We start from the raw sequence: 23468 nt of genomic DNA, 5'->3' as shown, positions 1-23468 counted from the left end.
TATTTTTGAAAAATCTTGAAAATATGGCACACACTTTTCTATATTCTTTCAGAGCGAATGTTTTTAACTCAAATCGTCACTGGAACAACATATTTTCAGATTGAGAGTCAACTACAAATAATTCTGGGGATCTTTGACATGAAAAGGGTTGAGCAGCACTGACATAGAAACATAGGTTTTTCAGAAAACTGTCGGGATTTAGAAGCCATTTCATTTTAGAATCGGCCTTAGGTCTAAAGTGGGTTAATTGTGAATTGTATGAATTGTGAGGAGACATTGGTTCGTTTGTATGACAGACCAATCCCGGAGCATCTATACTAACTTACATGAGCAGGTGTTTAACTCATTCAACAAAATAGACATTGCAATTCTGTGACTACAAAATTGCACTGAGAACTGAATTTGGGAAACATGTTTTCACCTACGCTGTACCATTCTCCTGAAGCTAGATTCCTTGGATCATTTTAATTAACAAATTGGACACAAATTGTCAAAACAAATATATATACTATATATTAGGGGTGTAACGATACATTTTAACAGCGATACGATACGTATCACGATACATGGTTGACGATACGATACATGGATGATATTGGTTCATTATGGCGATACGATACGATACGATTCAATGATTTGAAATCGATACAGGAACTTTTTAAAATACATTGACATTATTTTAAACTAAAAACCCCTCTTTTTCTTTTTTCTTCTAAAAAAATGCAAAATACCACGAACAAAAATGGAGTATTAATACAATCGATTATTTCAATTGCAAAACGATATGATACGATACAGTCAATGTTGCCGTTTTCATTTCGATATACTTCGATTCTTGAAATTAAAATAGATTTTTCGATGCATTTACTATATCGTTACAACCCTACTATATATATATATATATATATATATATATATATATATGCCATTTATGTGTTAAGATCATCAACTAAAATGCAGAAAAAAAATGAAATTAATTTCACAACTTCAGCATTTATTCTGGAATGTCGTCCGCACTTTCCGGCCAACCGTGATGAAGAGCACGCCGGACAGGAGGCAGAAGAATCCAGCGACGGGAGCCAGCAGGAAGGAAGGCCCGTTGTGGACGGCGAGGCGGTAGGCGGGGTTTCCTCTGGCCAGCCTCTGCTGCCACGCAAAGCCCTCCAGAGTGTCCAGAACGTGGATCCACACCACGAACATCACCACCACCCCCAGCAGACACACGCCTGGGGAGAGAGGAATGGAGAACATCACCACCACCCCCAGCAGACACACACCTGGGGAGAGAGCAATGGAGAACATCACCACCACCCCCAGCAAACACACGCCTGGGGGGAGAGGAATGGAGAACATCACCACCACCCCCCAGCAGACACACGCCTGGGGAGAGAGGGATGGAGAACATCTCCATCACCCCCAGCAGACACACACCTGGGGAGAGGAATGGAGAACATCACCACCACCCCCAGCAGACACACGCCTGGTGAGAGAGGAATGGAGAACATCACCACCACCCCCAGCAGACACACACCTGGGGAGAGAGCAATGGAGAACATCACCACCACCCCCAGCAGACACACGCCTGGGGAGAGAGGAATGGAGAACATCATCACCACCCCCAACAGACAAACGCCTGAGGAGAGGAATGGAGAACATCACCACCACCCCCAGCAGACACACGCCTGGGGAGAGAGGAATGGAGAACATCACCACCACCCCCAGCAGACACACGCCTGGGGAGAGAATAGAGAAAAATCACCACCACCCCCAGCAGACACACGCCTGGGGAGAGAATAGAGAAAAATCACCACCACCCCCAGCAGACACACGCCTGGGGAGAGAGGAATGGAGAACATCACCACCACCCCCACATATTTAAACTATTTTCAGCAATGGTATAATAATTGATTTGGTGGGTAGATCTTGCCGAGCTGGTCATTTTGAAAGTAGCTCTCAAGTCAAAAAGTGTGGGCACCCCTGGTATAGGGTGTGTAGGATGGGTGACAAATTCCAAATGTACTTTGTCAATGAATTTAGCTTTCTCTCTCCATTCTGTCATAAACTATAGTAAAACCAAACCAAAACAGGGCGGCGGTGGCTCAGGGGGTAGAGTGGCTGGATGGTAACTGCAAGGTTGCCAGTTCGAACCCGGGCTCCCCCAGAGTTGGTGTCGAAGTGTCCTTGCACTATATATTTCTAAAACTATGAAACATTTCAAAGATTTATTTTCAGGTCCACCGTAAGATGAACCTAAATAGGTTTGAATGGGGTTTCTAGGTGTAAGTATGTAGGACAAGTAGCATGCCAAAGTTTGTGTAATTGCCATTGAGAATGCATTGGGCGTTTAAGTTAAATAACTCAGAAACTACAAATCATTTCAAAGTAAAAGGTTCCAGCATGTGTCTTCACACTAGTAAGCAGAATTATAAAATGTGTGAATGGAGTTTCTAGGTGAAAGTGATTTTTTGACGTGCCATTGAGCCCCATTGTGAATTTCTCAAATTTGAAAGCACTATATTTCTAAAACTATGAAACATTTCAAAGATTTATTTTCAGGCAAACATGTCCACCATAAGATGAACCTAAATAGGTTTGAATGGGGTTTCTAGGTGTAAGTATGTAGGACTAGTAGCATGCCAAAGTTTGTGCTATTGCCATTGAGAATGCATTGGGCGTTTAAGTTAAATACGGGGGGGGGGGGGGGGACATATTTTGACAGCAGAAACTGCCTGTCCCCCATAATTTCTCCCCTCTCCCTATTCCAAAGCCCCCCAAGGTACATTATATATTTAAACTATTTTCAGCAATGGTACACTTATTTTTTCAGTGGGTAGATCTTGTTGAGCTGGACATTTTGAAAGTAGATCTCACATCATAAATGTGTGGGCACCCCTGATGTAGACTGACCCAAAGTTAAAAGTTGATGATCAAATGAACTGAAGTTGAAGCTTTGCCCCTGGGGGCCCCTAAGGGCCCAGAAGGCCCAAAGAAGGACACAGTGCTCTATTGGGATGTGGGAACAATATATTGAAAGATTGGAGCACAGATCTGTCAGGAAAAAAAATATGATCTTAATGGCCCAAATGATGGGGAAGGGTGTTTGACTTATAGGCTGCAACACCATCTGTGAATCTTGGGCTGATTAAAGACGGGGTTTTTTTTCCTGACAGATCTGCGCTCCAATCTTTCAATATAATGTTCCCACATCTCAATAGAGCACCGTGTCCTTTTTTGGGCCTTCTGGGCCCTTAGGGGCCCCCAGGGGAAAAGCTTCAAATTCAGTTCATTTGAGCATCAACCTTCAACTTTGGGCAATCTTACATGTGTAAAAACAGCACAAAAAACAGCTAACTACAAGCTAGCTAACTTTGCGCAGAGCTCTACGACATATCCAAAGGGCGTCTCGTAAGACTCAACGGTCGCAGAGAAAAAGCCGCAACTCTGTAAGAACGGGCGGTGCCCGAAAGGGGAAGCGGGGCATGTGCCGCGAGTGCCCCTAGCTGTACAGCCAGAGTTCCCTGAAGTTGAAAAGGCCTTCACTGAATCTGAAATGCCTCAAATTTCAGGTTTAGGCTTCGGCTTCAGATCCAATCACCCGTTCACCGAACCTGAACTAAAACATTTCAATTGCAGAATACCATCAGATTTGGGCATTCGATGTACCTACCCTAGGGCACACGGGGAGAATATGCAAACTCCACACGGAAAGGCCATTTCGCCAACCCCGCCTCGGGTATGGGCACTGATGACATGGAGGAGAGGACACGCCCCCCAGCGCCCACAGAGTCCCCAGCGGGAATCGAACTCAGGACCTTCTAGCTGTGAGGCGACAGCACTACCGACCGTGCCCCCATTTTGGAATGAAAAAGAGAATGAAAATGTTTGGGAACCCCTGATGTAAGTCAGTTCTGACGTCAGTGTTGTAGTGTAGTGTCAGCACTGTGTTCGTCTATATCTGTTAAATAGCCCCGCGGTCATTCAAGGCGTCTATGACGTCACTGTGATGACCTCAGTACTATAACATCAGCCCCGTGCGTGTACGCGCGTGGCCAGTCTTCATTTGAACTGGTCGTTGGCAACACGTGCAACATTATTGAGGGGAGTGACAAACATCTCTGACAATATTATTATTGGGTAACAAATCACTTAAATCACAGTAAATCCTCAAAGTAGTTGTCCAAAGTCAGTGCTGAAATCAAAGTGTATTATGAAAGTAATGCACACATAGCAAACTTGCATGTACTCCCGAGTGGCCAACGTGTGACACAAATATGGACTCCATATTTCACGAGAAACAAGACGGCGCTCTCTGCGCCCAGCATTGCCTCAACAACCTCCTGCAAGGGGAGTATTTTACTCCAGTGGACCTCTCCTCCATCGCCCAACAGCTGGACGAAGAGGAACGGATGAGAATGGCCGAGGGAGGGATGGCCAGCGACGAGTACAGGATCTTCTTACGGCAACCGTCTGGAAACATGGACGACAGCGGTTTCTTTTCAATTCAAGTTATTAGCAGCGCGTTGGGTAAAGTGTGGGGCTTGGAGCAGGTCCTCTTCAACAGCCCAGAGTACCGGCGTCAAATGATAGAGCCCACGAACGAGAAGGCCTTCATTTGCAACTATAAGGAGCACTGGTTCACGGTGCGAAGGCTCGGACAACAGTGGTTCAATTTGAACTCGCTGTTGACCGGACCGGAGCTGATCTCGGACACCTACCTGGCCCTGTTCCTCGCACAGCTACAGCAGGAAGGCTACTCGATATTTGTCATCCTGGGAAACCTGCCGGAGTGCGAGGCGGATCAGGTCCTCGGCATGGTGAGGGTGCAGCAGCAGCAACGCCCCAGGCTCATCGGAGAGGTGAGCCGGTCGAGTGGCCTCCAAGGAAGGCCTTTGGCTCAGCCTTCATGGACAGCGGGCATGGGGCTGGAGGACGGGGACAGCGACGAGCTGCGGAGAGCCCTGGCGCTCAGCAGACGAGACGTGGAGGTGGAGGATGAAGACGCTGACCTTCGGCAGGCCATACAGCTCAGCATGCAGGGGGGTGGGAGTGGCGGCGGCGGCGCGGTGACCAGTAAGAGGTCTTTGGAGTCCAACGTGGGAAATGTTAAGACTAGCAGCCGGGACGCAGCGGCAGCAGCAAGCGACGGCGGTGGAATATCAGAGGGAACCCAGAGCGAGTTGGCTCGCTCTGAGCCCCCAGCGGAGGAACTGCGTAGGAGGAGACAGGCCTACTTCGATCGGCGACCCAACCAGCAGCAGGCAGAGGATGGATCGACGGGCAGCAGCGGCTCAGGATCACAGGGCCGTGCTAGTGACGGCGAGGAGAGCCCTGCACGGAACAAGCCCTAGAGCCAGTGAAGTGGAGAAAGCTTCTCCGATGTCGATTACCGGCTGCCTCGACCAGAAAGCAGTGGTCCTCAACCAGTGGTCCTTGAGGCGGTTCCAGGTGGTCCCCAGCTACACGATGGATCTTTTAACTCTTGAGAGCATACAATGAAACCAAATGGACCCGTACGGGATAATACGACAAATCTGATGCAGCTAGTCCAAGTCTGTAACAGCCCTTTTTTTTTTACCATAGCATCTTCCGTTTCTAATTTAGCCTTTTTTTGAGGGGCGCTAGCCCCTCCTATATTCAGCTATTAGTGTAGATTTTCGTCTTACACAAACATTAAATTCCCATTGACAATGAATGGAGAAGTTGATGTCATAGTGTCTGAGCAAATAGGCATAGTGTCTATTTTACGTCATGATGATGTATGATGATAAGAGCGCCCCTCACTTCACAGGGGTGTGATTTTTTCCCCCTCATGTTCTTTTTTTTGTGATAACATGTCTGTCATCGGGTCATGTGTAATGTTTGCAAATATATAGATCAATGTTAATTGATCTATATATTTGCAAATATAGGGGACCATTGTGAGCTTGTAGATTGGCTATTTTCAGCAAGTGTAAAAGTGATGAATCATGTGTGCATCTGTATACCATCCCAATCGCCCAGGACGAAGTTCACTGTCCTTTCTATTAGTAACACCCAGCGCCCAGGACGAAGTTCACCGTCCTTTCTATTAGTAACACCCAGCGCCCAGGACGAAGTTCACCGTCCTTTCTATTAGTAACACCCAGCGCTCAGGAAGCAGTTTTATCCAAAAGACGAAGTTTATTATTGATATGAAAACTGATCTCATCGCTCCACAGCCCAGGACGAAGTTCACCGTCCTTTCTATTAGTAACACCCAGCGCCCAGGACGAAGTTCACCGTCCTTTCTATTAGTAACACCCAGCGCCCAGGACGAAGTTCACTGTCCTTTCCATTAGTAACACCCAGCGCCCAGGACCAAGTTCACTGTCGTTTCTATTAGTAACACCCATCGCCCAGGAAGAAGTTTTATCCAAAAGACGTTTATTCAAGTTTATTGATATGAAAGCCGATCGCATCGCTCCACAGCCTAGGAGTGCCTGTTGCGCAATGCTCGATGTTGCACAACATTGGGACGTCATCGAAAATGTTCCCCCCTGTTTAGCCGATGACAACGAAAATCTTAAAACGTTAATAACTCGCAATCTAAATCATCCCGTCCAAATCTAAGAAAAATATCCTGTGTTAGACGGCCCCCGCTGTCCAGTCGCTAGTCGCGTTAGATTTAATCATGCCTCCCGTTGTTGTCGATCGGCTCTAGAGTGTTTTGGCTACATTTAGCTGCTCCAGCCACATCCGTATATAACTTCCGGTCCGTCTGTAAAAGTGCTCCGTTGCTATAAATCGATTGGGCGCTATGATTGAATGGATTAAATAACCCCGGGCAATCGGAGTGATACTGACCTGACGAAGATCTATCAAGATCGAAACGTTGTCGTTTGTTCAATAAAGTCATTCTTTACCAAAAGAATGGTGTGCGGGCTTTATACCTCCTTCCATCAAGTGTAAAATCAGTCATTAAGACGGCATAAAGGCCCGCCAAAATAAGTTTTAGTCGACTAAAAATCGCATATTTTAGTCGACTAAAAAAATACTTTAAAACATTCCAGGTGACAAAAATGCGACTAAAACTAAATTAAAACTATTCAAAAGAGCATGACTACATAACGTCACATCCGGAAAAGGTTGAGAAGCACCGGTGTACGGTTTAAACCATGTTGCTCTCATCCACTGTCTGCCTGCCAGTGTTTTCGTCGACTAATACTATGATCGTCGACTACCTTTTTTCACTGACGAAAACCGAATAAAACCTAAATGAAAACTAAGCTATGATGACTAAAACTAAGACTAAATATATTAACAAATACAAACTAGACTAAAATGTTAGGAAGGGGCAAGGGCCTATAGTGGACAAGTGATCCAGTATAAGTCATTTTACACTTGCATGCTGAAAATGCAGATTACAAGCTCACAACGCGTCGCAGTGCGACGCGTTGTGAGCTTGTAGATCGGCTATTTACAGCAAGTGTAAAAATCATTACGACGGCAGGGCCGCCAAAATACATTTTAGTCGACTAAATCCACTGTAGATTGAATCGACTAAAACGCAGCATCCTTACCTCCCGAAAGCTGAAAAGCCCCGCCTGCTTTATAGAGTCTGTGATTGGCCAGTGGGGCAGCGCAGATGACAAGAAATCCACCAATCACCACAGAGACCACGCCCATTATGAGGAAGACACTCCAGAAGGTCCTGAAAACTGTAAATAGAGACAACAGGATGGTAAAAAAATATATCACTTTTTTACACAATGAATATATATCATGGACCCGTTCCATTTGTACACTCAATTAACATTGATTTTTACAATATAAATTGGGGGTCCCAGAGATAGAAATGCCATTAAATGGGGGTCCGTAGACTAATGCATGTCAAACTGGGGGGGTCCTTGAAATGAAACGGGTTGAGAATCACTGCTAGAGCCGTAGAAAACTAGAAATCTTCTCTTATGGGGGTCCCTGGCATATATTTTCTAATGGGGGTCCGTGGGCTGATAAGTGTCATTTTAGGGGCCCTTGACATGAAAAGGTTTGGGAACCACTGTTATATGTTAGAGAGCGTTAAAGATGGAGTGCTGTGATTTGTGCGTGCGTGCGTGCGTGCGTGCGTGCGTGCGTGAGTGAGTGCGTGCTTCACACACCGATCGGCACGGCTTCTACTTGGATGATCTCTGGTGATGATGTCATGTTGATGATGTCATAGTGATGATGACGTGCACACAAATGGCTCAAACATGGACAGCCTGCGCTATAGTCATCACTTCTACGCTTGCACTTAAAACGGTTTGTTTTGTGTGATGTGTGTGATGTTCCTATAGGCCAGCAGCCTACGTATAAGGTCTGAATTGTAACTAGACTTTTTCACTTTCATCTCGGTGGGAAGACCTATACCCCAAAAGGAGTTTTCCTGAGATAGATGACACAGATAAACACAGAGAAGAGGGAGAAAGTAATATAAAGGACATATACCCCCCCCCCCCCCCCCCAGAGAGGAACCCAAAACTCTCGTCCCCATCGTCCATTTTACTGTAAAGCATCAGTTCTGATGATGGAAGGAAGGAGCGAGTCCCAATGTGTCCAGACTCAGGTCTCCCGTTCCGAGTGTCCATACTGCCAAACACTGAGGAACCAACGGACGCCCAGCTCGGCGGCCCCTCTGCAGATCGACGGCCCCGCCGTAGCCAGCCAGAGACGAGGAGACGCGGATGCAGGACCGATACCCGACGGTCGTCAGCGGTTTACCGTGAACATAGCTCATGGGGCGAGAGAAGCAAAGACGAAACATCGGAGCTACGCGGAAAAGAAAATGTCCTTCGCCTGCACACAGTGCGACAAGAGCTTCAATAGGCCACGTCGCCTGACAATACACCAGCGTATCCACACCGGAGTGAAACCGTACCGCTGCCAACAGTGTGACGAGGGTTTCCGCGAGCCAGGCAGTCTCGCTAGACACCAGCACATCCACACCGGAGAGAAACCATACCGCTGTAAACAGTGTGACAAGAGTTTCAGTCAGTCGACGACTCTCACGTCACACCGGCGTATCCACACCGGAGAGAAACCATACCACTGTAAACTGTGTGACCAGAGCTTCAGTCAGTCGGCGTCTCTCAGGTCACACCGGCGTATCCACACCGGAGAGAAACCATACCACTGTAAACTGTGTGACCAGAGTTTCAGTCAGTCGGCTACTCTCAAGTCACACCAGCGTATCCACACCGGAGAGAAACCATACCGCTGTAAACAGTGCGACAAGAGTTTCAGTCAGTCGGCGTCTCTCAAGTCACACCGGCGTATCCACACCGGAGAGAAACCATACCACTGTAAACTGTGCGACAAGAGTTTCAGTCACAGAAGCAGTCTCAAGTCTAAGTCACACCTGCGTCTCCATACTGGAGAAAAACCTGTACCACTGTAAAATGTATGGCAAGAGTTTCAACACGTCAAGTATAACCCAGAGTCATACCAGCGTATCCATACTGGAGGAAAACCTTTTCAACTGTCAACAGTACAATTCATTTGGTATGGTATGTATGTCTGTAGCCTTAAAGGACAACTTAATTTTTTTTGTTCAACCAAGGTTCATGTTTTAGGTTGTTATCCTACTATAGCCCTTACCCGTTGTGAAATACCACGGGGGGTACTGCGCCCTGGGTGCGTTAATTCACTAATAAATGCATTATTAATTTATAATTTGTTAAAGGCTTCGTTAAGACCTCCATATTATTATGGTCAATGCCTGTGTGAAAAGTGGGAGCGATTGGTGCAGGCAGAGTGGATCTACAGCAGTAGAGGCTTAATTATAGTATGATGATATAAATGCGCCATGTCTCTGCGTGCGTGTGTGTACGGTTGTAATGCACGTAACTCAAGAACCGTTTGCCCCACCGACTTCAACTTCGACACACGCGTTCCTCACCCCCGCAGGGAGTGCACTGCAGTGTCCGGTATCGAGTCGGTCGGACCCACGGTTCTCCAGAACCACCACAAAAGGCTCTGGTCAGGCTCTGCCAGTGGGCCTAATGAGCCAAAGCCCCCTCACCTGTGCAATTTCCAGCCTCTGCCTCAGCCAATTGATTGCCATGGCAACCCGCCCACACCTGAAAATTGATTACTTAACCACTCCACTTTTCACAGTCAGTTTGCCCTCTTCAGACACAGGCAGATACAAAGATCTTCATGTGGGACACAGACAGATAGTTAAAACGGGTATTATTAGGTTCCCACGTTCAATCAATCAATCAAAACTTTGTAAAATTTGTATAGCACATTTCATACAGCAAGTGCAACCCAATGTGCTTCACAGATTTAAAATATAAAAGACATGAAAGGAAATGGGAAAAAAAAACATTGGAAAACATTACAAATAAACCTAAAACAAGGATAATGATATGACCTAATTAAAAGCAATGCTAAAAAGGTATGTCTTAAGGTTTCTTTTAAAAATGTCCGTGGATTCAGTTGCATCGTTCTCAAGTAGGCCGGTGGCCGACGGGCACGTACAGGTCTAGTTAGACTAAGTAAAAGATTTTGACAGGGGGCGGGGGCATTCGAACATGCTAAATATGTATTTTATTTTACAAAAGATTATGGTAATTTATTTTTGTATTATTTACTATAGCCCTTCTAGTGCCCAAGAAGTTACATCTGGCCACGAAATATCACGGGATCTATTGAATGTGAAAGGAGAGGTTATTGAGCCTATTACACACAGTATGGCATCCCCCTAGTACCTCTACCTTCACATTCAGTAGATCCTCTGATCTTTTGTGGCCAGATGTCATTTTCTGGGGTCTAGCAGGACTATAGTAAATAATAATAAAGAAATTGCCGTAACATTTTGTAAAAAATCACACCCGTGTGAACTGAGTGGTGTAAGGTTTTATATAGCATGATCAGCTGTGGTCTGACGTAATGTCTGACGTAATGAAATAAGGTAAGGTATTATGTAGCCTGATCAGCTCTGATCTGACGTAATGAAATCACACCCGGATGTGATTTCACAACTGGCTTTTTCTGTGCAGAGAAAATGACCATGGTTGCTACGGTCATCCAGTTCACCCGGGTGTGATTTAATTACGTCAGAAATTATTTTGAACATAGCAACCATGCTCATTTTTTTCTGCACACAAAAGCCAGTTGTAGGAGTGGTTTACACCACTCAAAAAGGACGTATTTATCATGTATCATGTTATCATGTAACGAAAGAAAGCAGCAAATGAAAAAAAGAAAATAACACTCATCTTTTACTTTGTCTAATAACAACCTAAAACATGAACCTTGTTTGAAAAAAACTAAAGTTGTCCTTTTTGAGTGGTGCAAACCACTCCAATAACCAGCTTTGTCTGAATGTTTGTGTACCTGTGTACGTGTCCGTGCACCTGTGTACGTGTCCGTGCACAGGTGAGCATGGTTACCATGGTCACTGACATTACGTCAGACCACAGCTGATCAGGCTATATAAGACCTTGCACCACTCAGTTCACACGGGTGTGATTTTTTTAAGTCACAACTGAACATTTGTTCAAAGTTTGTTGGACAACCACTTCAGAGACTCTATACATCCACGTATGATAACAGAATCCTAAGGTTAGCAAGGAATACTAGCAATGTTTTGTATTGAGAATATAGGTTGCTACCTTCGGGGAAGGAGATAAGGTGTTCCAGCATACAATAAGGTCAGACTAAAGAGATCTTTTGTCCATCAGTCAACTTTGAGGCTTAAAGGGAAACTTCACCCATTTTGCCCAAAAAATATATGTTAATGACGTTTAGAAGATTTAGAACACTTTCACTTTTTAGAACACTTTCCTTTTCCTTTGTGTGTGTAATATGAGGTTTTAGATATTTTAGTGAGCCCAGTGTCTCTGATGTCATGGACACTGGGCTCACTTCCTTCCTGGACTACATGTTGTCTCAGTAAGACAGCCCTCCCCTATCCCCAAGGAGGAGCAGTGCACCAAAGCATTATGGGAATTGTAGTCCTGGAAGGAAGTGAGCCCAGTGTCGATGACATCAGAGACACTGGGCTCACTGCTAAAATCTAAAATATCTAAAACCACATATTACACACATAAAGACCCCCAGGAAAGTGTCATTAACATATTATTTTAGAAAAAAAGGGTGAAGTGTCCCTTTAATCAGGATTTTGGCCAGTACTAGACTGAGCTGTGGGCATTGCTCTTGCCTTTATGTTTCTATGTATGTAATTGTATTTTCTTTTCGGTTTTGTGTTATGTCAAATAATGTGTGTATATGTGTTGCATAAAAGGCTGCTGGGTCGCAAGACGAATTTCAGTGCAAAGTTGCAAACTGACAATAAAGTACTATATCATATCATAACCTGAAGAGACGCCTGGTGCCAGTGTTGATTTCGTAGACTAAAACTAAGACGAAAAATATTCGTCTGCTACATTTTTCCACTGACAAAAACCACATAAAAACTAAATAAAAACTAAGCCATGATGACTAAAACTATACTGTCGATTTTGTCAACAAATAAAAACTAGACTAAAATGTTAGGAAGGGACTAGTGGACAAGAGATCCAGTATAAGTCATTTTACACTTGGTTTCATGCTGAAAATAGCCGATCTACAAGCACACACCGCGTCGTAGTGCGACGTGTTGTGAGCTTGTAGATCGGCTATTTTCAGCAAGTGTAAAATCAGCCATTGCGACGGCATCAAGGCTGACACTAATTAGCCCGCGGACCCCCATTTGAAGAGATCCCAGGTGCCCCCATAAGAGAAGATTTGTACCGGCTCTAGCAGTGATTCTCAACCCGTATAATTTCAAGGACCCCCAGTTTGACATACATTAGGCTACGGACCCCCATTTAATAGCATTTCTATCTCTGGGACCCCCAATTTATATTGTAAAATCAATGTTAATTTAACTCTGAGTGTACAAATGGAACCAAATGGACCCATTAGGGTCCATTTTAGGGACCCATTAGGGACCCATTAGGGTCCCATTAGGGTCCATTTTGTTCCATTTGTACACTCAAGAGTTACAGACCCATAAGGGTCCATTTGGTTCCAAACTATCATTTAGCTGGGGACCCCCTGGAACTCCCTCAAGGACCCCTGGGGGTCCCCGGACCACACTTTGGGAACCACTGTTGACCACAACATGCCTCTTTCACAAAATATATCTTAAATTATACCAACCAATGGCAGAGTCCGCTGTGGAGGGATGTAAATGGCCAGGCTCGTCGAGGACAGGGAATGGAAAGAGGAAGGCAGGCTCACACACTTTGGAACTTGGCTGATTGGCTGAGGAGAACAACAGGAGCAGAACAAAACAATGAAAAAAGTGTGTGCGCGTGGGTGTGTGTGTGCGCGTGCATGCATTAGTCAGAACAGGAATCGTATTTTTGCCCAGCTTTGTGTGTAGCCCATACTGGGCTAGTGCCCCTCAAAATGTTTGTAATGTTTATACAATGATGAAGGGAACATTTTAATTGATGACAATTAGAAATAGATTTGTTGACCCAATCGATAAAATATAAAAATACACTTGAAAGGGTCAGAGGGTCCGCAAAATCGTAGCGGTTTCGTGAAATGACTGCTACAGAATACATTTCTTTCTGGAACTCCTGGAACAAATAGCCTGGAACAAAAAGCTCACAACGTGAGCCCACTAGTCGCTTCCTATAATTTTAGTCTAGTTTTTATTTGTTGATGAAATTGTCAGTATACTTAGTCTTAGTCATCGCAGCTTAGTTTCCATTTAGTTTGTCAGTGAAAAAAAAGGTAGTCGGCGAACATATGTTGTCATAGTTTTAGTCGACGAAATCAGCACTGCTTACCGCTCAACATCGTCCACACAGTGAGGTCCGGGCTGCCCCTGAATGCACACCTCCACAACAGACCTTCATGAAAGAGCTGACGCGCGCGCGCGCGCACGCACGCACGCACGCACGCACGCACGCACGCACGCACGCACGCACACACACACACACACACACACACACACACACACACACACACACACACACACACACACACACACACACACACACACACACACACACACACACACACACACACACACACACACACACACACACACACACACACACACACACACACACACACACACACACACACACACACCTTGTAGATCGGCTATTTTTGCTACGACGCAAACTATGCAATGTGGCCCTCTGGAGTGAGTGTGGAACTATAGTGGCCCTCTGGAGTGAGTGTGGAACTATAGTGGCCTTCTGGAGTGAGTGTGGAACTATAGTGGCCCTCTGGAGTGAGTGTGGAACTATAGTGGCCCTCTGGAGTGAGTGTGGAACTATAGTGGCCCTCTGGAGTGAGTGTGGAACTATAGTGGCCCTCTGGAATGAGTGCTAAGGTGTGTTCAGACTTGGATGGTTAGAGCGGCGCGATTACATACAAAGTCAATGCAAAGACGATAGTTGCGCTCATGCCGCGAACGTGCGCGGCGTGACCTGGCGCAGCACAAACTGGACGAACCGAGGCGAATATATATATATTCCGGTCTGAACGCAGCTTTACACTAGGCGGGATTGTGAGGCTAGTGCCAGTCAAATGCGCGAAATACCACAGTAGAAGAGATCCTTGCCAACCAGGAAGTGCAGCCCACCCCCACCCTAGATATTAAAAAAAAATAGATGCCTCATTGGCCGCTGCAGTTCGTTGGAGCGTTGTGTGTTGAAGGAGGGGCGGAAGAATTTACACTGGGAGAGGAAGTACGCCGGAATTGTGGAAGGCACGTTGCGTCACGCTGCCACTCAAGTGATTACTGGCCAATCACAGCGCATCTTTTCCGGGACTTCAGACCCAAACATGAGCTCTGTGACGCACGCTCATGCTTCCGTGGGGCTTCTCAAGGAATCTCGGGAATCTCTTCCCTTGATCTTTATCTTTTTAAGTATAATAGTATTAGTTTACTGTCTATAATTAGATTAATACACGATTATCAACACTAACACTTTATTTAGAACACATCCAAATCAAATCATAGTACAACGTACGTGTTCAATCAACTATCTGCTATTTTCAGCATGCAACCAAGTGTAAAATCACAAGTGACTTATACTGGATCTCTTGTCCACTAGTCCCTTCCTAATATTTTAGTCTAGTTTTTATTCTTTGACAAAATTGTCAATATATTTAGTCTTAGCTTTAGTCATCATAGCTTAGTTTCCATTTAGTTTTCCTCAGTGAAAAAGGTAGTCGACGATTTTTCTTTTTTTGTCATAGTATCTCATTCAGTGCCACCTGGTGGACACCAGGTTCGGCGTCCTGTGACATGGAATGAGGCATTAGTCAACGAAATCAACACCGACTCACAGACGCCCCCTTCTTTTCCACAGACGGCTCCAGCAGCAGTACACCCTCATCTTCATCCTCTTCCTCCTCCTCGGACACCAGCAGCCAGTACTGAGTCCCACAGGACAGCAGCATGAACAGGAACCCTACGGCGCCGCAGAACCCAGCCAGGAACAGGACAATATGGAGCCTATCAGCAGGAGACATGTCTGTCTGTCTGTCTGTCTGTCTGTCTGTTGCTACCACAGGGGTGTGGCTATAGCAATAGTAGGAATGTGGAGAGAGAGAGAGAGAGAGAGAGCAGGCACGTGCACACATAGACATCAAAGGGGGCTTCAGCCCCTGCCCTTTTACCCGTCTGTAAAAAAAACTTCAGGAGAATTGTTTTTTCTTTTCTTCCGAAGACTCCTGAACACGGCATTTTTGAACAATTTCTTTTAGAAATCCATGTCGTTAAAAACACCGCATCTCCACTAGCTAAAGAGTGCTGGGTTGCGCCCCGAAAATGGCAGATCTAGAAGCTCACAACGCTTCGCGAGCTTGTAGATCAGCTATGTTTGTCCGAAAGTGCCCTCTTACGGGATTTCAGCCCCTGCCTCTCCAACACTCTCTGCACGTCCCTGAGAGAGAGAGAGAGAGAGAGAGAGAGAGAGAGAGAGAGAGGGGGGGGGGGGGGGGGGGGGGGGGACCGTGGCAGTATGAAAATAAAAGTGACTTCATGGGATATATGGTTACAGATATCTTTCTTTTCACAAACATAAATAGCAGTGCTGTGTTGAGTCGATGCTATTTTGGAGTACAGTACAGAATAGTCCCAACAACGACGCTGCAACGCACAGACATACATACTGTAACGCATTCTGTAGTGGCGGAAGGAAGGACTCCTTTTACATTTTCTACTTCACCAAATTAGAAGAAAACAAATTGTTATACATGTTAGTCCTACAGTATTCTAAACTTTGTGACAGATACAGTAAGCTACAGTATACCAGTGGTTCCCAAAGTGGGGTCCCCAGCTAAATGATGGTTAGGAACCAAATGGACCCTTATGGGTCTGTAACTCAGACAGGGTCCATTTGGTTCCATTTGTCACTCTTGAGTTAAATTAACTTTAGATTTTAGAAGATAGAAATGGGGGGGGGGTCATAGCCTAATTATGGTCAAACTGGGGGTCCTTTGAGAATCACTGCTAGAGCCGTTAAAAATCTTCTCGTGTCGTTGGCATATATTTTCTAATGGGGGTCCGTAGGCTAATAAGTGTCAATTTGGGGGTCCTTGTCATGAAAAGGTTTGGGAACCACCGAGCTATACGATTACAATAGCAAACAACTACTAATTATTAAAGCATAATGGCCCAAATCACAATCATACAGTAAGTAGTATTGTAATTAGTACTGCATGAATCTGTTCCGTCACTTGATGTTGCAGCTGGTGAAGGTACAGTGGGGATGGTTTTAATCACTTGAATTTAATTAAATAAATGTAATTACTTTGTGCTGCTGGGTAGCTTAATGCATCATAATTGATCTGTGCTCGAGCATGTTTTGTATTATTAATCCAATCTGAAAGTAACAAATACCTACTTAACGCTGTCAAGTAATTATAGTGAAGTAAAAAAGAAAAAAGTACAATGTTTAATTAAACAAACACCAGGCGAAAGCAATTGAAAACAAATCTAAAAATAAAAACCGCACTAAGAGTACAGTAAAGTGATGTTCCGGGGATGTACATTTACAATTAATTTCCCCACCCACCTAATTATGGAAGGAATAACAACCAATGACGACAGAGAACATGGAAGATGAAGTCGGAGGTACAAACCATGCACATAACCTCTCTAGCTTTTACATACACGTAACCACCAATTAGTCCACTTGCCAGAATGTGAACCCGGACATGTTGAGTATACCAAGGTGTTATGTTATAAATGTAGAAACTGCCAGATGCTAACTTGCATATGTTGAGCAATTTTCATAATTGGCATATGTGACCATATCATTAACAACCTATAGAAAAAAAGTCAAATTATCATCATGCTTTATGTAGCATGTGACATGTCAATCTGGGGGGTTTTCATGATGCTGAATCCATTGCAAGCATTAGTTTTGCACAAAAAACACTGCTTGGGATAAAAACGCCCATAGCCGTCATCACAAATGTGATGATGTCAACAACTATAGTCAACTAGTAAAAATCACTAGAAGTGAAAGCCCTGGTGGAAATATCTCCTCAGCCTTTATTATTGGAATGCCAGCATTGAGAATCCAGATTAGGTACAGAAAGGCTATACAATAGAACTGAGATTCAACAGTGACGGTCCAACAGTCTGTCAAATTGAATGTATTTATACAGTATATATTATGAAGACTTTCAAAAGACATTACACTTTTCCTAGACATTATTTCAACTAAAAATGTAAAAATAAAAAGAAAGGTCATGGCTCCTGTACTGGTAACCAAATTCTACCCAGTCAGAAATCGTACTTTAACACATTCAGGGCGGGAACTCCTTCTGGTGTTTTAAGCATTATGTATATATATATATAGTTATACTGTAGCTATTGAAAAATAGCAGATCTACAAGCTCAGAGCTTGTAGATCTACTATTTTTGAAAAATCGTGAAAATGTGGCGCAAATCTTTGAATATATATTCTTTCATAGCGAACTGGGAGGGTCCCTGGAACAACATATTTTCAGATGAGGGTCGGCGGCCAATTACATATATGTATGGGGAACATGAAAATGTTTGAGAACGACTGACACATAGACACATGGGATTTTTCAGGAAACCGTTTACATTTGGAAGGCATTTGTAGAATCGTCCTTGTGTCTAAATGGGTTTAACCACCCAAAACCCATGCATCATGATCATACCCATACTGTTTCAAACGCTTCCACCTGATCAGTCTGTACATGGGTTCCACCTGATCAGTCTGTACATGGGGAAGCGCTGAAGATCTGGTCGTGCCGTAGCCGTACACAATTCAGGTGTCACTTTTGCAGTCGCATAACTACCAGTACTGTAAGTCCTACTGGAAATGAAATGAGTCAAAAACTAGGGAGAAATGGAAAATTCACAAATATATTATTTAAAGGGGCATTCCACTCATTTTCAACATAGGGGAACTTTTGTATTATTTCCACACAACAGCTCTAAGGTATATTAATATTAGTAATTCATATTAATAATAGTATATTAATGACATAGTAAAATGTTGAAAATGAGTGGAATGCCCTTTAAAAGATCTTTACAATAACTACCGGTAAATGAGAAAAATAAACTATCTCAACGTGTCGCGCTGCGGATCTGCCATTTTCTGCATGCAACCAAGTGTAAAATGACTTGTGTCTTTTAACTTATACTGGATCTCTTGTCCACTAGTTCCTTCCTAACATGTTAGTCTAGTTTTTATTTGTTGACGAAATTGTCAGTATATTTAGTCTTAGTTTTAGTCATCATAGCTTTAGTTTTCAATTAGTTTCCATTCAGTTTTTCGTCATTGAAAACCGGTAGTCGGAACATTTTTCGTCATAGTATTAGTCGACGAAATAAACCTGAAGTCAGGTCGTCTCTCTTGCTCGCCTTATGTGTGCAATGCATCATGGGTAGGATACCGCCAGTTCAGGAACCAGTACCAAAAGAAAAGATCAAGGCTAAACATGATCTGGCCACTTTTAGACGGCGACGGTCTCCAGATAAAAACGGCAAAGTCTCGTTGCGTTCTTATTTTATTTTACTGAATAATATGCTGTAGTGTGCATGCCATGCCATGCCAGGCCGCTAGGTGGCGCTGACGGACTGCCACAAAGACCAGGCACCCGTTTACATCATGGTTAACACCCCGAACGCCCGGGGTTATTTAATCCATTAAATCATTTATAGCATTTATAGCAGCGAAGCACTTTTATCGACGGACCGGATGTTATCCCGGATGTGGCTGAAGCAGCTAGATGTAGCCAAAGCACTCTAGAGGCGATCGACAACAACAGGAGGTATGACTAAATCTACCACGACTAGCGACGGGACCGCGTTGGGCCGTCTAACACATAATCTTTGCTTAGAATTGGATGGAATGATTTAGATCAAGAGTTATTAACGTTTTATGATTTCCGGTCTCGTCGGCTAAACAGGGGGGGGAACATTTTCGATGACATCCCACTGTTGCGCAACATCGAATGTTGCGCGACAGGCGCTCCCAGGCTGTGGAGCGATGCGATCGGTTTTGATATAAATAATCTCCGTCCTTTTGATCAATCTTCATCCTGCGGCGCTACTAATTGAAAGGACGGTGAACTTCGTCCTGTGCGCTCGGGGTGTTAACTCAATGGTCGCCAAGGACTTATTTAACTTCTTTTTCATGATGTCCTGGAGCGCCAAGGACGTGTTTTTCGTGTTTTTTAACATGGTAAAAAAATAATATATATATATATATATATATATATATATATATATATATATATTTAGATTTTTTTTTTTAGAAAAACAATAAATAAAATGAAATAAAAAAAGATATATATGGTGGCGGTCTGGGACTTTTGGCGCCCCCTGGTGGCATAACATTCACCAATCGCTAGTGACTTACATCTGTATTCGTAGGATGAGTGCTTGCTCATTCTAGGAAATATCACCTATACGGCTCTGCGTCAATGTAATTAACATATACGTTGTGAGCCCGCGTGAGCCATGATGTCACAAGTTTTGCGGATTCACCGTTTTGCCCGTTTACATGGAGACTCTGGAAGGTGTGTTTTCACTTTGTTGCGTTTTCACCTCCCGAAAACGCTGTTCTTCTCGTCTACGATACTTTATTTTGCCGTTTGCTATGAACACCATTCTCGTGTAAAGAAGGGGGTGTGAGTCACAATGCTTAACCCATTTTGGGCGGGAACCCCTTTTGGTGTTAGCATTATGTTATGCTTTAGCTATTGAAAAATAGCAGATCTACAAGCTCATAGCGCGCCACCGAGTGGCGCGCTACGAGCTTGTAGGTCTGCTATTTTTGAAAAATCGAGGAGCGACTGACAGAAACATAGCTTTTTCAGAAAACTGTCAGGATGTAGAAGACATTTTTAGAATCGGATCTCAGGTGAAAACGGAGAGAATGTAACGATGGACATGGAAATAAAAACACATACTGCTGACAACCATGCCACGTCGTTTAGACCAGGGACGTGCACACATAGACATCAAAGGAGGCTTTCAGCCCCTGCCCCTTTTACCCGTCTATAAAACAACCGCCCTTTCCAGACCACAAATGCAGCCTTTTACTACATGAAAGAAATGCAAATGCCACTCCTTTCCATGCCATGCCGGAAGGCAGCATTCATGAGAATAGCATTTTTTTCCCCGAAGTCTCTTGAACCTTGAACGCAGCATTTTGCGTTGAACAAATTTGTTTAGAAATCCATGTCGTTACAACCGCATCTCCACTAGCTAAAGAGTGCTGGGTTGCGCACCGAAAATATTTTTGTCCCCTGCCTCTCTAACACTCTCTGCACGTCCCTGGTTTAGACCTCGTGGAGATCACTCATACGAGGGGTTACAAAAAAAACAAAAAAACATTGAAGGTTTGATTTGTCAATATACTGCAGTTTCTTTTAATCGTGTTTGGTAATGAAAACTCAAGCTCACTTGAAAATGCTGTGAATTTGTGGACATAATAAATGTTTTTTTTAGGGTCTGGAGTAGAGATGCTCCGATAATCGGCCAGCGATCGGTGATCGGCCATATCGACCGATATTCACTCTGATCGGTAAATCAGCATTTACCCTATATGTGATCGGCAATTTACATTGTCTGGATAAACTGATCTTTTACACCATTTAAGTGGTATAAATGTCAATCAGATATAGAGCATAATATCATTTTGCATTTTTGTGACAGGCCTAAACATTCTCCCCTTCCTCCCCACACACACACAGAAACAGTTTTGACATTTAATAATTTTGGAAATATTAAAATTTGCAACATTTCACAAGATCAGTATCGGACCTATCGGTATCGACCGATCATGAGAAAAACAATCGGTATCGGTCCAAAAAAACCCTGATCGGAGCATCCCTAGTCTGGAGGGAAGATAATAAAATAAAATAAATCAAGAATGCCCTTGGCTTCAACGAGGTCACAAGAAGAAAGAGAAAAAAAATAGTATTCACGTTTTAATTAGCTGGTCAAGTTAAACTTGATTTACTTCTTAAGGACGTCTTCAAGCCCTATGTTGTACCTTTGATATGTGTTTAACAGTAGTCTCGCGTAGCCAAACAACTCTTACACAATCTCCGAATGCTATATAGAGTCTGGACCTATAGCCCCCATGAGCTGAGTAAGGAATGCTATATAGAGCCTGGACCTATAGCCCCCATGAGCTGAGTAAGGAATGATATATAGTCTGGAACTATAGCCCCCATGAGCTGAGTAAGGAATGCTATATAGAGTCTGGAACTATAGCCCCCATGAGCTGAGTAAGGAATGCTATATAGAGTCTGGAACTATAGCCCCCATGAGCTGAGTAAGGAATGCTATATAGAGTCTGGAACTATAGCCCCCATGAGCTGAGTAAGGAAGCTGCCATTTCCATTCACGAAAATATATTTTAAAATATCTTTACATTTTATTTTTGTATTTTATTTTCTGCTAAGCAACAAGCTAAGTATGATTTATATTTATATCGGGATAAATTTGCGCGACTGTAAAGACGAAACGGAAGTGGGGAGGAGGCTCCACTTCCGCTTTATGGCTTACGCATGATAGCTCTTCCGTTGGTCCAGACTGTATGATGAAGCATTTGGAAATTGCGAGAGTCAACAGTCTGGTAACGCGAGACTAGTTTAATTCTGTTTATAGTGTTTTGTTTCATCGCTCTAAGCATGTCATCCTGCTTCCTTCATGATCCACCGAGACAACAACAAACATATTAACAACCCAACCCATGTACAACAGAAGTGCATTTATACAGGAGTCGCATCCATTATTAACTACATATTCCATAGCCTGGCTTGGCACAGCCTCATAGCGGGGGATTCACTGAAGAGTCCTCGCACTCGGGTGAAATCACCCCTCAACGGCTTCTGACAGACATACTAGGGGTTGGACCATGCATCCAGCAAGCCCAACCCAGTAGTCATTGAGTGGCACCACACAAAGCCACAAACGGACCCCTCACCAACCTTAATCCGGTCGTTTTAACGGACCCCTCACCAACCTTAATCCGGTTGTTTTAACGGACCCCTCACCAACCTTAATCCGGCCGTTTTAACGGACCCCTCACCAACCTTAATCCGGCCGTTTTAACGGACCCCTCACTGACCTTAATCCAGTCATTTTAACGGACCCCTCACTGACCTTAATCCGGTCGTTTTAACGGAACCCTCACTGACCTTAATCCGGTCATTTTAACGGACTCCTCACCAACCTTAATCCGGTCGTTTTCCCACTATTACTAACCCTAGCCCAAATCCCAAACCTAAACCTAACCGCAAGCACGTCGCAACACATGTCGGACCAAAGCAAACTTCACTTTATCCGCAAAAAAAAGTTGTTTGCGGTGGACACAAAAATGATAAGAGCACGATTCGAACCCACTCAACACAGGAGGTATATGGATTGAAAGTCTATTGCCTAACGAGGCATGCTACGAGCTGGCTGCTGGAATGCTTTTCTAGAGTCTACTTCATTATAACACGCCCCCAAGTCATGTAAAAGAAAAGGAAAAACCGCACCCAGTAGGGGAGGGGTTTGTCTGTCAGAAAGCCTTGAGGGTTGATTTCACACCCCATAGCCACCCCATAGGCACCATGAAAAGTGGGCGTTAGTAGTTGCCTTGACAGACCGAGCCGTCTAGCCAATCAGTGTAACAAAAAGCTGACGTCACCACACTCATGCATGTCAAGATACTACGCTAAAAACAACAAGGTCTGCTTAGTTTCTACTTTCTACGTGAGCGAGATGTCAGATATAATGTCAGTCTATGTCTGAAATAACTGCTGTTCTTATCGTTTCCGTGTAAACTTTTAAACTTAATTAAGTTGCGCAAAAAGCATGGAATACGGATGTGTATATTACAGGAAACTCCCGTTAAACTTTCCAACAGACTCCGGTAAACTCCCGAATTGTATATGCCTGCTAAACTTGAGGTTTACGGGCAAATCTAGTGCCCATAATTGCCCGTTAACTCTTTTAACTCCTC

General features: G+C 44.0%; 2 protein-coding genes across 2 annotated transcripts; one reads left to right on the top strand and one right to left on the bottom strand.

Moving 5' to 3' along the window:
* Positions 1–987: 987 nt before the first annotated feature.
* Positions 988–15489, bottom strand: LOC306917573 (transmembrane protein 182-like; the record flags this gene model as incomplete). Its single annotated transcript, XM_079495869.1, has 4 exons — positions 988–1226; positions 7539–7676; positions 13147–13251; positions 15300–15489. The coding sequence occupies 4 exons, from the start codon at positions 15487–15489 to the stop codon at positions 988–990; spliced, it is 672 nt and encodes a 223-aa protein (XP_079351995.1).
* On the top strand, positions 4272–5348 carry LOC306917129 (ataxin-3-like; the record flags this gene model as incomplete). The annotated part of the gene is made up of 1 exon (XM_079495262.1): positions 4272–5348. One exon carries the CDS (start codon positions 4272–4274, stop codon positions 5346–5348), a length of 1077 nt encoding a protein of 358 aa, XP_079351388.1.
* Positions 15490–23468: the final 7979 nt, after the last annotated feature.

The sequence above is a fragment of the Electrona antarctica genome (genome assembly GCF_951216825.1).
Source record: "Electrona antarctica genome assembly, chromosome: 24".
In the NCBI taxonomy this organism is placed as follows: Eukaryota; Metazoa; Chordata; class Actinopteri; order Myctophiformes; family Myctophidae; genus Electrona; species Electrona antarctica.
Note: the sequence above shows the minus strand (reverse complement) of the source record. Positions and strands in the feature narration are given on the sequence as shown.